Source organism: Mauremys reevesii, linkage group 10 (assembly GCF_016161935.1).
Source record: "Mauremys reevesii isolate NIE-2019 linkage group 10, ASM1616193v1, whole genome shotgun sequence".
NCBI classification, from domain to species: Eukaryota; Metazoa; Chordata; order Testudines; family Geoemydidae; genus Mauremys; species Mauremys reevesii.
In genome coordinates, this window is record NC_052632.1 from 34,905,769 (window position 1) to 34,919,680 (window position 13,912).

The 13,912-nt window shown below is 39.9% G+C and overlaps 1 protein-coding gene across 1 annotated transcript in view; it reads left to right on the forward strand.

Annotated features, from left to right (window-relative positions):
- UBE2Q2 (ubiquitin conjugating enzyme E2 Q2) overlaps positions 1-13,912 on the forward strand; it is an 81,820-nt gene that overhangs the window by 41,401 nt on the left and 26,507 nt on the right. Inside the window, exons 3-5 of the mRNA XM_039491829.1 lie at positions 3,245-3,349; positions 7,319-7,375; positions 9,689-9,829. Coding sequence (XP_039347763.1) covers positions 3,245-3,349; positions 7,319-7,375; positions 9,689-9,829 — 303 coding nt within the window. The remainder of the gene's footprint in view (positions 1-3,244; positions 3,350-7,318; positions 7,376-9,688; positions 9,830-13,912) is intronic.

Here is a 13,912-nt window from a genome sequence, read left to right on the forward strand (position 1 = left end):
CACACTGTTCAGTTTACACACTGCGTTACTTACATTGATTGTTACTGGCTTTCAGGATTTGTCCCACAATGCCCAAAACTGATAATACAATCGATACAAGCGTTCCTGGTGAGGACGTGCACCGCTGACACAAGAAGCTAAGTGCATGCACGTGCACACAAGTGATATTAAGTAACTACAGTGGCTGTATGCCGATGTAAGTTAGACTGACATAATTTGGTAGCATGGACATTGCCTTAAAGTCCATGTGCTCAGAAGCTATAGATAGCCATGTGAAAAATGACCAGACTCTTTAGAAGTTTAACTACAGCTCTTGGGCTTTTAGAAATGCTCCTACTGGGGAGTGGTCTCTTACAATAAAATTCACTTTTTAAAATAAAATTTTAAATGTTGACTCATTTATCCCTGAATTTTAGTGCTTTTATTCTATTCCCAGGTGTATATACACACAGGCCCTCTCAGAGGTGCAGACAGGCCTGGGCCACTTCTAGCTGTTGAGGCCACTAGCCATAATAATATCATGTGTCATCATTTTTTATTTTGTGCCATCAGAACTGATATATTTTATTAATATTTATGAACATTTTTAACTCTTTATGACTAAATCTATATCAGTTAACAAAATAAATTGTCATTTACCAAATCACATCTTATTTGCTTAAATTTGCAGCTCTGTGCTGAGAGAGTCACATTTTGATCCAATAGGGATGCGCATAAAAAAAGTTGTGAAACTTATCAAATGCCAAAAAATTAACAAGTGTCTAAATTTGCCGCCCCCTTTGAGTTTGAGGCCCAGGCCGAATGGCCCTCCTGGGCCCCCCTCTGATTGGCCCTGTATACACATGTGGTAGAGACATCCATGTGATATTTATCATCTGCCTTTGGCTGCCTCATCTGCACTCCACCCACTAATCAATCTCCTTAGGCCTCTTAATATTCAGAATACATAGAAGTGTCAGCTGCTTTTAGAAAATAAAAAGCTACAGAAAAATAGCACAACTCATGAGGAGTGCAGTCTTCCCAGCTGTGTTGCCAAAATCTTTCCGCCACACACGGTTTTCCTCTAGATGTATGGTGGTAGTACACAGGCTTTATTGGCATGACCTCTGTTATTCATGAGGAGTTGTCATGATGACCTGCAAGTCTGAGACATAGGAAATGTGACATAAATATGATGCAAAAGAGCTATTTTATACTTTTTATTAATGTACTGATACTGTAATTCATAGCTTTCTGCCTGCAAGTAACTTTCCTTTTTAAGGAAAATCAGGGTACAAAGTGGGAAAACAATTACTCATCACATTTTTTATAAACTTTTTGAAAGCAGCTTTTTCTGTCAGCTAAGAGGTCTCTTAAAAATCACTGTCTTGCTACTAGTCTGAGCTAGAAACAGGTGCTTTGTGCCATTGGACAACCTGGATTTTCAGCTCCAGTGGGATAAGTCAAGTGTATCTAGCTCAGCTAATCACAAGGCCTTGTATCTTTAAAATGGTTGCCAATTCCAGGACTAGCGATGTAAAGAAATATAATTACTAATCACCAGGGCATCTAAACACCAAAATAAACTAATTGAAGTATCTGCATTGTCCTGACTGATGGTCTCTTCTGCACCCTTGATGAAGCTGGATTGCCTCCTTAAAGGGAAATACTTAAAGGGAATTGGGGCTTTTTGGCCTAAAAATAGCTGCTTCTACTGCAGGAAGACCTGTGTAAACAGATATCTTGTTTTGCACTCTGAAAGTGGCAGGAAAACTTTTTTCCTAATATCTTGCAGAAGGGAGATCTATTCCTGGCTGCAATTTAGTACCTTATCTCCAGCTCCTGCAGGTAGGGTTGCCACTTTGGTTGGCCGTATTCCTGGAGGTTTTGTCACATGATGTAATCTTTGATTAAAGATTTATCTTTAATTCCTGGAGACCCCAGGACAATCCTGGAGGATTGGCAACCGTATTCAGATTTCATCTTCTGTATTATAGTGCATAGTCCTTGTTGATCATATAGCAAATATATTGTCTGCAATCCCTGCTTCTTTGCCTAATTCATGTTGTTTGAGGGCTTGGAAAGAGGAAGGAAGGAAACATTTTGTGATTGTGAGTTGCTCAGAGGTTTGGAATGTTAGTAATCATGGAAATGAATTCATGCGCACAATTCAAGTGTAGTGGTAAGAGGCAAAATTAATGCCACTATTCCTCACATGGAGAAATAAAGGAATTTATTCTATGCAGGGAAGTGGGAAAAGGCATAGATCTCCTCCCTCTTCGCCCCCCACACCTGACCCTCCTCTTCCCCTTCCTCCACCATCAGCAGCCTGACATGAGCCATGAATATCTACACCTGCCCCCTGTGAATTTTAATGAGTGTGACCTGGTGAAAATCTGAGTGGTGTGGCAATCCATATGCCTGGTTGCAACACCACTCAATCGCATTGTCACTAAGGTTTGGCCCAGCCAAAAGGTGGTCAGACCATGATCACGGTGGCCTCACCCACTCCCAGTTCTGCAGCCTATGCTGTGGATACCATGACCATGTGAAATCTCTTCATTTACATATTATAACTTTATTGCAAGATACAGTAATCAATAGCACATTAACTACTGGAATCCACTAGTTCTAGTAATTTGGGCTGAGATTATGCCTGAGCCTATTACAGGAGGACCGGTGTGAGGAGAGGAGATTACTCTTCCTCTTATCCCTGTACAAGGGCCAGTCTTATTGCTTATGCTGGGACTGCTAGCTCCCACTGCTCCAGGGGTGTTACACCCCAAAGTGGGTTGAAAAAGGGTAAGGCCCTGGCCACATGGCTCTAGGCTGTGTGGTAGTAGGCTGCATTCATATTTAAAAAGCACATTTCTCCAAGACAAGAAGCTGGGAGATAGATTGTGCCTCTTGAGATGTAATCCATTTCACTGCTCTGAGAGTAGAGCAGCTTCATGGATGTTGCTGGCACAAATTTGATACTTGAGCTGTGAAACCCAGAAGGCTTCTACAGTTTCCATTGTTGACTTGCCATGCTGGTGTTTTTTCTGATTTAGGAATTTATAGAAGTGTGATCATTCTAGAGAAATGAGTGTCTGAAAGTTAATTACTCATGTTACCATTCTGTAGACTTTATACTGTGTGGACTTAGTTCTGTACTTTTATATGTTAAAATTACAGGCTGAATGTTCAGTATCTTCCGGTGTAGAAACTTAGAAATGTGTTAAACTGTGTTAAAATAAAACTTTTGTCTTTTTAATTTTTATAGCTTCTTCAACAACTGAAGCGATTGATATGTGACCTCTGCAGATTATACAACCTTCCTCAACATCCAGATGTTGAGATGTTAGATCAGCCATTACCAACAGGACAGGTAAATCCAAAAGATCTAGACCTCTACTGGAAATTAAAAGCCTGTTCTTTAATTCTAACAAGATTATATACAGCAAGAAGGAAAGGAATGATCTTAAAGTAGCCAGTGTTTGGACACAAAGCACTATTGCTTTATACCAAAATTTAGGGCACCTGTCCCTCCTTTTTTAATTTTGTTGTAGGATTTACTTACCTTTTCTATCACTGACAGAATAATGTACAGCTCCCCCTTCCCTCTCTCTCTTCCCCACCCCCCCCACCCCCATCCCAATTCCAAATGAGGGGGAGGTTATGGGGAAGTGTTCGGACTGTCAGTTGTGAACTTGGCCCAAGATTTTAGTTTGGGGACTCAAAAAACCCATGTAGAATATTTTCCATGCTTCTGGAACAACTTTGAGTAACTATTTTCATACTCTTACTCTTAGTGAACAAAGGACATTCCTTCTCTATCACTCCATGCCCTGAAGCATCTAGCAAATGGCATGTTGACAATGATTTGCCTTTTTTATGTTGTTGTTCTCCTCCTGTCTATTTGCCATCCTTTGGGCTCATCTGTCAAAATTAACTCCACCATTCCCCTTCCACTCAGCTGTCACCTACTGCCTCACAACTCCTGGCTCCCCTCTCTTCTTCATCTGTCCTCTATTCTTATCCATGGTGACTTTAATTTATTATATTGACTGTCTCATCTGACCCATTGGCCTTCTACCTTTTTCTCTTGCCATCTCATTCAGTCTTCAATCCTGACTCAGCTCTGTCATATGAAATGACAGCCATTCCTTGGACCTAGTCTTCACTAAGCATGGTTCTCTCTATTACCTCTCTTGCCGAATTCCTGATCTCAGGCCAATACATCAGCATCCCACAACTGTCGTTTGTGACTTTCAGACTATCAACATCTCTGAATTTTCCACTGTTCTTGTTGCCCTTCACATCTCTAGTTTGTCCTCCCAATCTGACTTTCACCAACTGCACTGCTGCCACCGCTACCCCTCTCCACAAATGTACTTCGCTCCAGCTAGGACCCGTATTGCATTCTCCCATGGCATTGAAATCTCTGGAGAGAAAAAAATCTAGAGAACTTCTGACAATGCAGACTTTCCCTTAATCTTTTGCCATTACTGTCTAGCTCCCCAAATGACTCTACTACTTCCTCCTTGAATCCATTGTCTGTCTGCCATCTTCAACTGCTTTCTCAGTCCCCTCTTCTCATCTAACATGCTTCTTCATCTTCAAGGAGAGAGTTGTATTTTGTTATCTTCATTTATTCCTACCCTCCTGCTCTTGCTAGTAACCGATCTTTATCTCTCACCTATTCTCTTCCGACTCATACTCCTCTGACAGCCAGCCTTTCATCTTAAACCATAAAAGTCTCCTTTGTACACAGAATGGAAAGGGTCAAATAAGCTTTGGTAAGCCACATCATCTTAAAAACAAAAGCTTTGACTCTGATTAATCAATTGCCTCCCCCTTCTACTTCATCTTTCAACTTAAACAGTCTGCCTACAAGCACTGCATTAACTTCCTCACCTCAAACCACTGGATCTACTGTAATCTACCTTCCACCATCTCCATTTCATGGAAATTGATGTCACTACTCATTCTCTTTCTGGCTGTCATAGGGGGCCTATGTTTAGTCCTCTTTGATCTCTCATGTGCCTCTAATACTATTGATTCTTAACCTGCCTTTTCTTAGCTTTCATTACTGTTCTTTCCTGGTTCTCCTCTTACCTCTCCAGCGACTTTGTCAGTGGTTTCTTTGGTGGCATCTCCCTCTCTGGAAGAGGAGTCCAAAAATAGAACCCTGAGAGATTCCACTCACATGGGCCTGTCTACTCAAGTGTACTTCTCCACTTTGGATGTCATATCTGGCTGTCTTAGACATCTCTGCCTGGATGGTTTTGTTATCTCAGGCTCCCCAGGGCCGCAACTGAGCATATCTTTTTTCCCAGATGCTTTGTTACAATTAACCCCACCATTCTCCCTGTCAGCATGGGCTCTTACCTGGAATTTTCAACTCCTCCGTTCTCCACCCACATACATAAACGTCCAGGCTGTGCCAGCCTGTTGCTCTTTCCTCTGATGCTTCAAAAATTTACCCACTCCACTTTCTGGTCCCCATAGCCAAATTGCTTAGGCAGCCTAACTGGCTCCTGCTTTAGCTAGTCTAAGCTTTTGTTAAATAATTTGGATTCATTTTGTCTGTCTGACTATTGCCCACCACAAATTGAGTCACTTTTCTACTTCCCCATGTATTGCACATAACATCTTGGTCCTATCTCACAGAGCCTTTGCCTAAATCTGACATGGCTTTCTCCTTTTGTGTTTTCAGCTATTTAACTCTGAAATGTAATGGTGTTGTAATTGTAGGGGTCCTGACCCAAAAAGGATTGGGGGGGGGGGGCTTGCAAGGTTGTTGTAGGGGGGATTTGTGGTACAGCTACCCTTACTTCTGCGCTGCTGCTGGTGGTGGCGCTGCCTTCAGAGCTGGACAGCTGGAGAGCGGTGGCTGCTGGCCAGGAGCCCAGCTCTGAAGGCAGAGCCACCACCAGCAGCAGTGTAGAATTAAGGATGGCATGGTATGGTACTGCCACCCTTACTTCTGTGCTGCTGCCTGCAGAGCTGGGCCCCCAGTCAGCAACTGCCACTCTCCGGCCACCCATCTCTGAAAGCAGCAGTGCAGAAGTATGTATGTCATGGTATGGTATGGTATTGCCACCCTTACGTCTGTGCTGCCACTGTCAGGGCACTGCCTTCAGAGCTGGGCTCCCAGTCAACAGCTGCTGCTCTCTGGCCGCCCAGCTCTGAAGGCAGTGCAGAAATAAGGGTGGCAATACTGTAACCCCCTCTAAAATAACTTTGTGACCCCCCCCCCCCCCGCAACTCCCTTTTGTGTCAGGGCCCCCAATTTGAGAAACCCTGGTCTCCCCCATGAAATCTGTATAGTGTAGGGTAAACACACACAAAAGACAAGATTTCATGGGGAGAGACCAGATCTCATGGTTCGTGATGCATTTTTCATGGCCATGAATTTGGTAGAGCCCTAAGTATATGTAATAGGCTCTGAGAATATTCCTTTTATTTGTATGTGTTAAGATAACAACGTGGCTTCTAAACTTCTGTAGAACAGCAAATGTTGTCATGTGGTAACATAACTTACAGTAATATAGTAATGACTAAACTGGAATATGACCAAAAATGAGCAAGATTTTAGTTGCATAGTGTATCTGTCTTTCCCCAGTTACACACAAGGAAAATGAAACTCCACTCTGGGATGGACTTGTAAGTCACTAGATCATCATAAAAAGGAAGTAGTTTCACAGAACATTTCTGGTCACACCAGGAAGCTCGAGGCAAACCTGAGATAATCTACAGCAAGTTACTGAAGAATTGATTCAACTTGCTGTTCCCTATAATATGCGACAATTCATTAAAAATTCAAACTAAACCACATAGTCAATACCTTACAATAATTGTTGCACAATTCATATTTACTATAGAAGTAAACAGATTTTAGTTAGCTCATGACTTAATTGAGGCCATCATAATATCCATGTGGACTCTGAATGTTCTGAAAACCTAGATGACTGTCATGACATCAGAAAGCTATTTCATTTTAGTAGGTTACCACTGTCTTTAAATAGATATCCTTGTATCATATCCTTTTAAACTCCCACTTTGTTAGATTTTAATGTTACAGCTAAACTAATAATGGCATGGCAGCATTTTAACTTGGACTTTGCACAGAAATGTCTGTACCACTTTTCCTGGTAATGGAATAAATAAGACTGGGCATGCATCACCTTTCTGTTTGATCCATTTAGATTAAGCTGCAGTCCTGTGTGAATCTTGGTAAATGTAAATGTCATATGTACTGCATTTCTTTCCTGCCATACCAGAGCTGCTAATGTGATGCTAATTTAAAAAAAAAAAATCCATGCAATTCATGAAACCTAATTTTGTATTCCAGAATGGAACGACAGAAGAAGTAACGTCGGAGGAGGAGGAGGAAGAAGATATGGGTGAAGTATGTGTATATGAGAATTTGTTATACTGTAAATCTGATGTTTTGTGTTCAAGAGAATGCACGATCCTTGCCTTGATTGCTAATGAAAACAAAATGCACATATTCTAGGCAAAAATGGCCCTGTGAAAAGTGCTGCAGTATGAACATTGACCAAAAGTTCAAAGCTTTGCTGGTGTTCTCAGATAACCCTTCATCCATGAAAATATAGCTTCTCAAAGTCTTCTGCTCAGAATGAGGTACTTGTATTTTAAAACATGGACATCTGTTCATTGTTTATTCCAACAATATATTAAAAGCTTGTGCCATATCGGCAAGTTTGCATTGTGAACCCTTATTTCCAATAGTCTATGAACTGGCTTTGTTTATGTTCTAAAAAGTTTCCCAAGTTGAAACTGAGGCTTCATGTTGAGAGCAAATTTGCTCTCAACAACTCTCATAAATAAGCTGAACCATTTTAAAAAAAAACTTAACTTGAGATATATTGAAGAGATGGAGCACAGTGTGAAACAGCAGAGACCAAACTTTAAGTGGGTAATATAATTGTATAGCAACATGATACTAATTTTAATAAGCTCCTTCATATATGCAACTCCCTCCTCAAATTACTTCCATAATATGCTAGAATGGCTCAAAGAGAAGCAAATGTCTGTATTTAAACAATATAAAGGTTTTATTAGACAAGAACTGCTCAGGCTTAAAATGTATATTTTTTAATAAAAAGGATATTAAATACAGTTCCCTTTGTTTTTGGAATTGAGAATTAATGCAACTTCTTTTTTCAAAAAGAACCTAAATATACGTACCTCATGGAATGGAATAACTCTAAAGGAGTCTGCTGTGACCAGCTACTAGGTAGAGCAGATTTAACTAGTGTTGGAGCATTTCTAGAAGTGTCTTAGAACTTGCTTGCTTTCAGCCAACCCCGTATTTCTGTATAAATGGACAGTGGGCAAAAGGGTTGTCTTTATTATATGGAAGCAATACATTGCTTCTATGAAGACAGATGAGTGTCAGAAATAATCCATTTGAAATCTAGTCCAGTTTTTAAAACCATATAATTTGTGGTATTATACTAGTAGCACTGCTTATGATTATATCCTTTTTAAAAATGTTTCATCTGAAAGAATCTCACAGATGGGAAATGCACACACAATGCTGTCAAATGCACCAAGTAAGTGAAGACCCTTCTAAAACCTTTCCTAGTTTTCAGGTCATCTCTGACTACCTCAAGGTTTCCAGCATATAGTTTATACTCCCAGTCTGGACTCTTGGGTAAATAACACTTACTTTGGAATCCTTCAGTACAAAATTATATTACATCCTGTATACTTGTGGCGTTACTGAAATTCAGCCTCCTTTTAGCAAAGAGGATGTCATTTGGGCGGATGAGGGGCGGGGGGGACAAATGAAGCACAACAGTGGCAGGAGGGAAAAACTTGGACATGAACTCTAGAGCAAATCCTGCTTTTTAGTAATTTATGAACTCTTACCTATCTAGGTATTTGCATGGCCCTCATAATCATAGTACTTGAACAACTTACAAATAATGATGTTAGCTTCACAACATCCTTTGAGGTAGGGAAGTACTATCCCCACTATTTTTAAAGGCACAGAGATTAAATGACTTGTCCAAGGTCAGAATGACTGTAGAACTGAGATTTGAACCCAGATCTGAGTTGAGATCTAATGTCTTCAACCGTGACACATACCTCCTTTGTCCTTTTTAATGTCCATGTAATGTAGATGCTCCCTCTGGCCTCTTTCAGATGAAAGCTTAACGTAGTGAACTACATGCACTTTGTTTTTCTGTCTTTCATGTTTGGCAAGCACCAAATGTGGATTAGTAAAAGTCTTACAACTGCTGAGTTTCTACTGTGGAAGTGGAAAGTTGCATTTAAGATTCTGTAGAGGATGCTCTGGACAGGTTCGTTTCCAGCTTCTCTGGTCACGTTCCTTCTGCTCCCTTCAAAGGCGTTCTAGACCTCTGTTTTCTACCTGTCTTAGTGGACTGGTAAACTGCAACCTCCCCTTCCCACAAAGATGCTTTTTTGCCACCAAAGTCTCTGCCAGCAGAAGTGTAGATGAGTCTGGGCCTTGTGTACAATCATGCAGCCTCCCTAAATTACAAGAGAATGTCCTGTTAATGGTGATAGCAAAGGCTAGGCAAAATAAAAGTAACATCAAAAGATGACTAATTTGGTACTCTTCACAGTACACCATCTATGCCCCCAAACCGCAGCATGGAGAGCAATCTTTTGTGCTAACTGGACTTTACAGTTCATATGTTTCAGTGAATTTTCCTCCATCTTGTAGGATATTGAAGACCTAGATCACTATGACATGAAGGAGGAAGAGCCTGTTGATGGAAAGAAATCTGAGGATGAAGGCATTGAAAAAGAGAACCTTGCAATTTTAGAAAAAATCAGAAAGAATCAAAGACAAGACCACCTAAATGTAAGTGTCCCTAGGTATTGGACTTAATACACTTACACTGCAGCAGAACCCAGTGCTACATATATCTAGCAAATAAAGTTTGCTACTGTGTATGCAAACATTGTAGCTGACTTTTACCATGTGTTGGGAAAAGAAGCCTCAAGTCCTGAAACTTAAGAGGAGAAGCTGAACTTGGTTAAACTGGTTTGGTAAAAGACTTCTAAAACTCCAGAGTGAACTGATCACTACCCTAATGTCTTCTCAAAATCCTTCGCTCTGAAGGGGATCTGCTAGAAGCCTGGGTCCCAGAGAGGCACTGTGACCACTTCAAAGTGCTCCATGGCGTGCCCTCTTTCATCTGAGCTGGAAAATGCCAATTTAAATTTAATTTGTTTTGTAAAGTAGATTAAAGAATTTCTGGCATTTCAGCTGAAAAACGACTTTCACACTGAGAGTGAAGAAACTTACACCAAATCCATTTTTCACACTTCATAACATTTCTTGGGTCTCTTGCCAGAGGTATCTAGCTTCCCTAGTCTGTCTCCTACTTGCCTCCTCTGATAGAAGGACTGTTTTTTCTGCAGGATCAACAGGAAGCAGCTAGGTTGTAAGCAAGAGCTGTTGCTCATACCTCTTTAGGACAATTAAAGATACAAAAGGCAAAGTACAGTAATCTCTACAAGTACTGACTGAGTTAGTTTTACACTTTTTTCTGAAGTATTCTTACACATTTTGTGTACTTTATTTAAATGTTTTTTTTTTTTTTTTTTTAAAAGTGGAGTCCTATCACCTTCTCCACTTTGGCACAGAGTATATCAAAGAAGCTTGACTATTAGCAAAATCTATTTGATAACCACAGAAGGCAAGCTGTAGGCTGCAGAACACCTTCCTTCTTTCTGATGGTGGAAATCTCACTGCAGTTGAGGTGTTAGTGTTGTAGGTGTTACTTTCAGGAGGCAGAACTGGGAGCAGTTGTGATCTATAGTATCATCCTTTGGAAAGCCAGTAGAAATATCCCTAGAAAATCTAGCAGTAAAAGCACTGCTTAGCCTTGTAGCATCTATCCTCTCCTCAGAGGCTTGGGAACTTAATTTAGTGAATCACACTGTCTGCCAAATAATCTTCCATCTCCACAGGTTCATTCTGGGAGGGAATTCTATGACCTGTTAATGAAACAGACCATTCTTTTTATGGGGGAGTTTCTTTTCTTAATAAAAATTAGCATAACATCTCTAAGTCAAGATTTTTTTTTCTTGATTTTTAAATTGAGGTGATTCAAATAAAACAGCTTTTGAAACCTTCTATTCTTGGAACCAAGACTCCTGCTAAAGAAATGGAAATTCGATTAGAGACCACGGCATGCTTGCTATAAAATAAAATATAGTTGGTTCAGTATAGTATCTTCTTTTAATGCTTTTCTGAGTGGGATTTTTGAGGACCGTCTACATACTTCAGCTGTTTTGTCCCTAAATCTTTATCATGACTGTCCCACTCATAAGGCATCTTTGATTTGCTGTTGGTATTTCAGTAGCTATGGGTATTTGGAGACTGTCATCTGTCTAGAATGAAAATATTGGACAAAAAGTGGTGCTGCTTTTGACTGGAGCCAAATAATACAATCTCAGTAGCTGGGCCAGGGACATATCCAGATTTATTTTAAGCTTTTCTTGTGATTGTTAGCCTATGCCACCTGTGAAAGTCTAAATAGTTTAGGATCTGGCTACTTGAGACAGCTTCTTCCTGTTCAGTACCATCACACTTTAAAATAAGTGGAGGCACTGCACCCTGCTTTTCAAAATGGAGTGATTCAGTTGCAAGGTATTCACCATGAAGGTTCCTCAACTAGAACTGCTCCTGTCCCCGCATCAGTCTGATACTGGTTGAATTTGTTAAGCCTGGTGGAGCATTCTGAGAGTTGTGCTTTTCTTGAGGTGGTAGATTGAAGGAAATAGGGTGGCTGAATGGAGGGCACTGTGCTTCTTGAGTGATTCTTCTATATTCCCATACCCTGACTTCAGGTTCTTGGGTCAGAAAGTTATGCCGTTCAGAATGTTATCCCTAACTTTCTGTCTTTAAAATATGTATAGGCCAGCTATCTCATTGCAAAAAAATAGCAGAAAGTATCTAGGAGCAAAAAAGCAGTATTAAGCATAACGAGTCAAACTGGACTCTGCTTTTGCCATCCAAAGACTTGACCATTGAAGCTTAATTTTGTTTTTTAAACATTTTTAAAAATGTGTACAACCCCTTAGAGCTTCAGGATAGACACCACTTAAAGGAATATGTATATCTAAAATTTATGATCTTATGATGATGGTACAATAATTGTAATTAAAAAACCAAAAACTTGCACAACAATGTGAGGTGACACAATCAAGTCAGTCTGACTGTCCGTGGAGATTAAATGGAGTTGAAAATAGGCCCTGTAGTGTTAATTTTATTCTTTATGGTTAAGCTGTGAATTTTCTTTCCTTACAGATTTTGTACTTACATTTGGCAAACGTTGGCTTTTCTCTTCTCTCTTTCGGAGCTGAAATGAACATTGCTGTTTTTCACAGCAGCAGCTTCAACTTACATAATAGCTTTCTCATGCCAACACACACTTGTTTATGCACAAGCATCAACAAGGTCATCTGGGCCCAGGGAATGGTGTATTCAACTCCTGTAAGGAGCCACAGTATTTTTGTGGGTCACCAGAAATAGTAGCTCCTGTTCTGGTTAAATGCCTTAAAAGATTTTGTTCCTTCGGAGTTGAGATCTGAAAGCTACAGATACACCACTGAGCCAAAATTGCATTAATTAATCTCCTACTTGCATTAATGTCCACTGCTGCACTACTAGACAACAGATGGTGGAACCATAGCAGAATGTTGATTCTAAAATGGTATGCAATGTGCCCTACATACTAAGAAAAAATGAAATTTGACTCTAAACTCTTTGGCATTAGGCTTTCTTTTCTTATAGCACAGTATGATGGAGCATTCTCTCAGTGCATTAAGGCACAAAGGCAAATCCCAAATTCCTACCTTGGTTTTTATGCAATTACTGTTGCCATCCTCTGAAGAAGATAAAGTCAAAACAAACAAGTACATACGGAATTAGAAAAAGGAATCACATTTTTAATACCCATCAAACCTTCAAATTCAAAATAATTTAATGTTACAAGGAGGAGGCAGACGATAACTAGTTGTAGTTTTATTTGGGATCGCAAATAAAACTATGTACCAGTCCACCCATATTTGTTATGTTTCAAGTTTATCTGCGGTTTAATTTAGTAAGGGCTTTCTGACAGTCAGCACAGCACCAAGTGGGTATTGGAATCCAGAGTTTCACTGGTTGCTTTGTGCTCTTTTTCATAGATTGATAGATTCCAAGGCCAGAAGGGACCACCATCATGATCATCTAGTCTGACCTCCTGTATAACATAGGTCATAGAACTTACCCAAAATAATTCCCTGAGCAGATCTTTTAGAGAAACATTCAATCTTGATTTTAAAAATTGTCAATGATGGAGAGCCCACCACAATCCTTGGTAAGTTGTTCCAATGGTTAATTACCTTCACTGTTTAAAAAAAATACATATTATTTCCCACCAGAATTTGTCTAGCTTCAACTTCCAGCCATTGGATCATGTTGTACCTTTCTCTGTTAGATTGAAGAGCATATTATTAAATATCTGTTCCTCATGTAGGTATTTGCAGACTATTATCAGTTCACCTTCTCTGTAAACAAAATAGTTTGAGCTCCTTGAGTCTTTTGCTATAAGGCATGTTTTCTAATCCTTTAATCTTTCTCATGGCTCTTCTCTGTAACCTCTCCAATTGTTTAACATACTTCTTGAATTCTGGACACAGCATTCCAGCAGCAGTCACATTAGTGCCAATTATAGAGATTATTTAATCTGTCTACTCCTGCTAGAGTTTCCCCTGTTCATGCATTCAAAGATTGCGTTAGTTCTTTTTTGGTCACAGCATTGCACTGGGAGCTTGTGTTCAGTTGTTTATCCACCATGACCTCAATCTTTTTCAGAGTCCCTGCTTTCCAGGATAGTCCCCCATTGTGTAAATATGTCCTATATTCTTTGTTCTTAGATGTATGCATTTA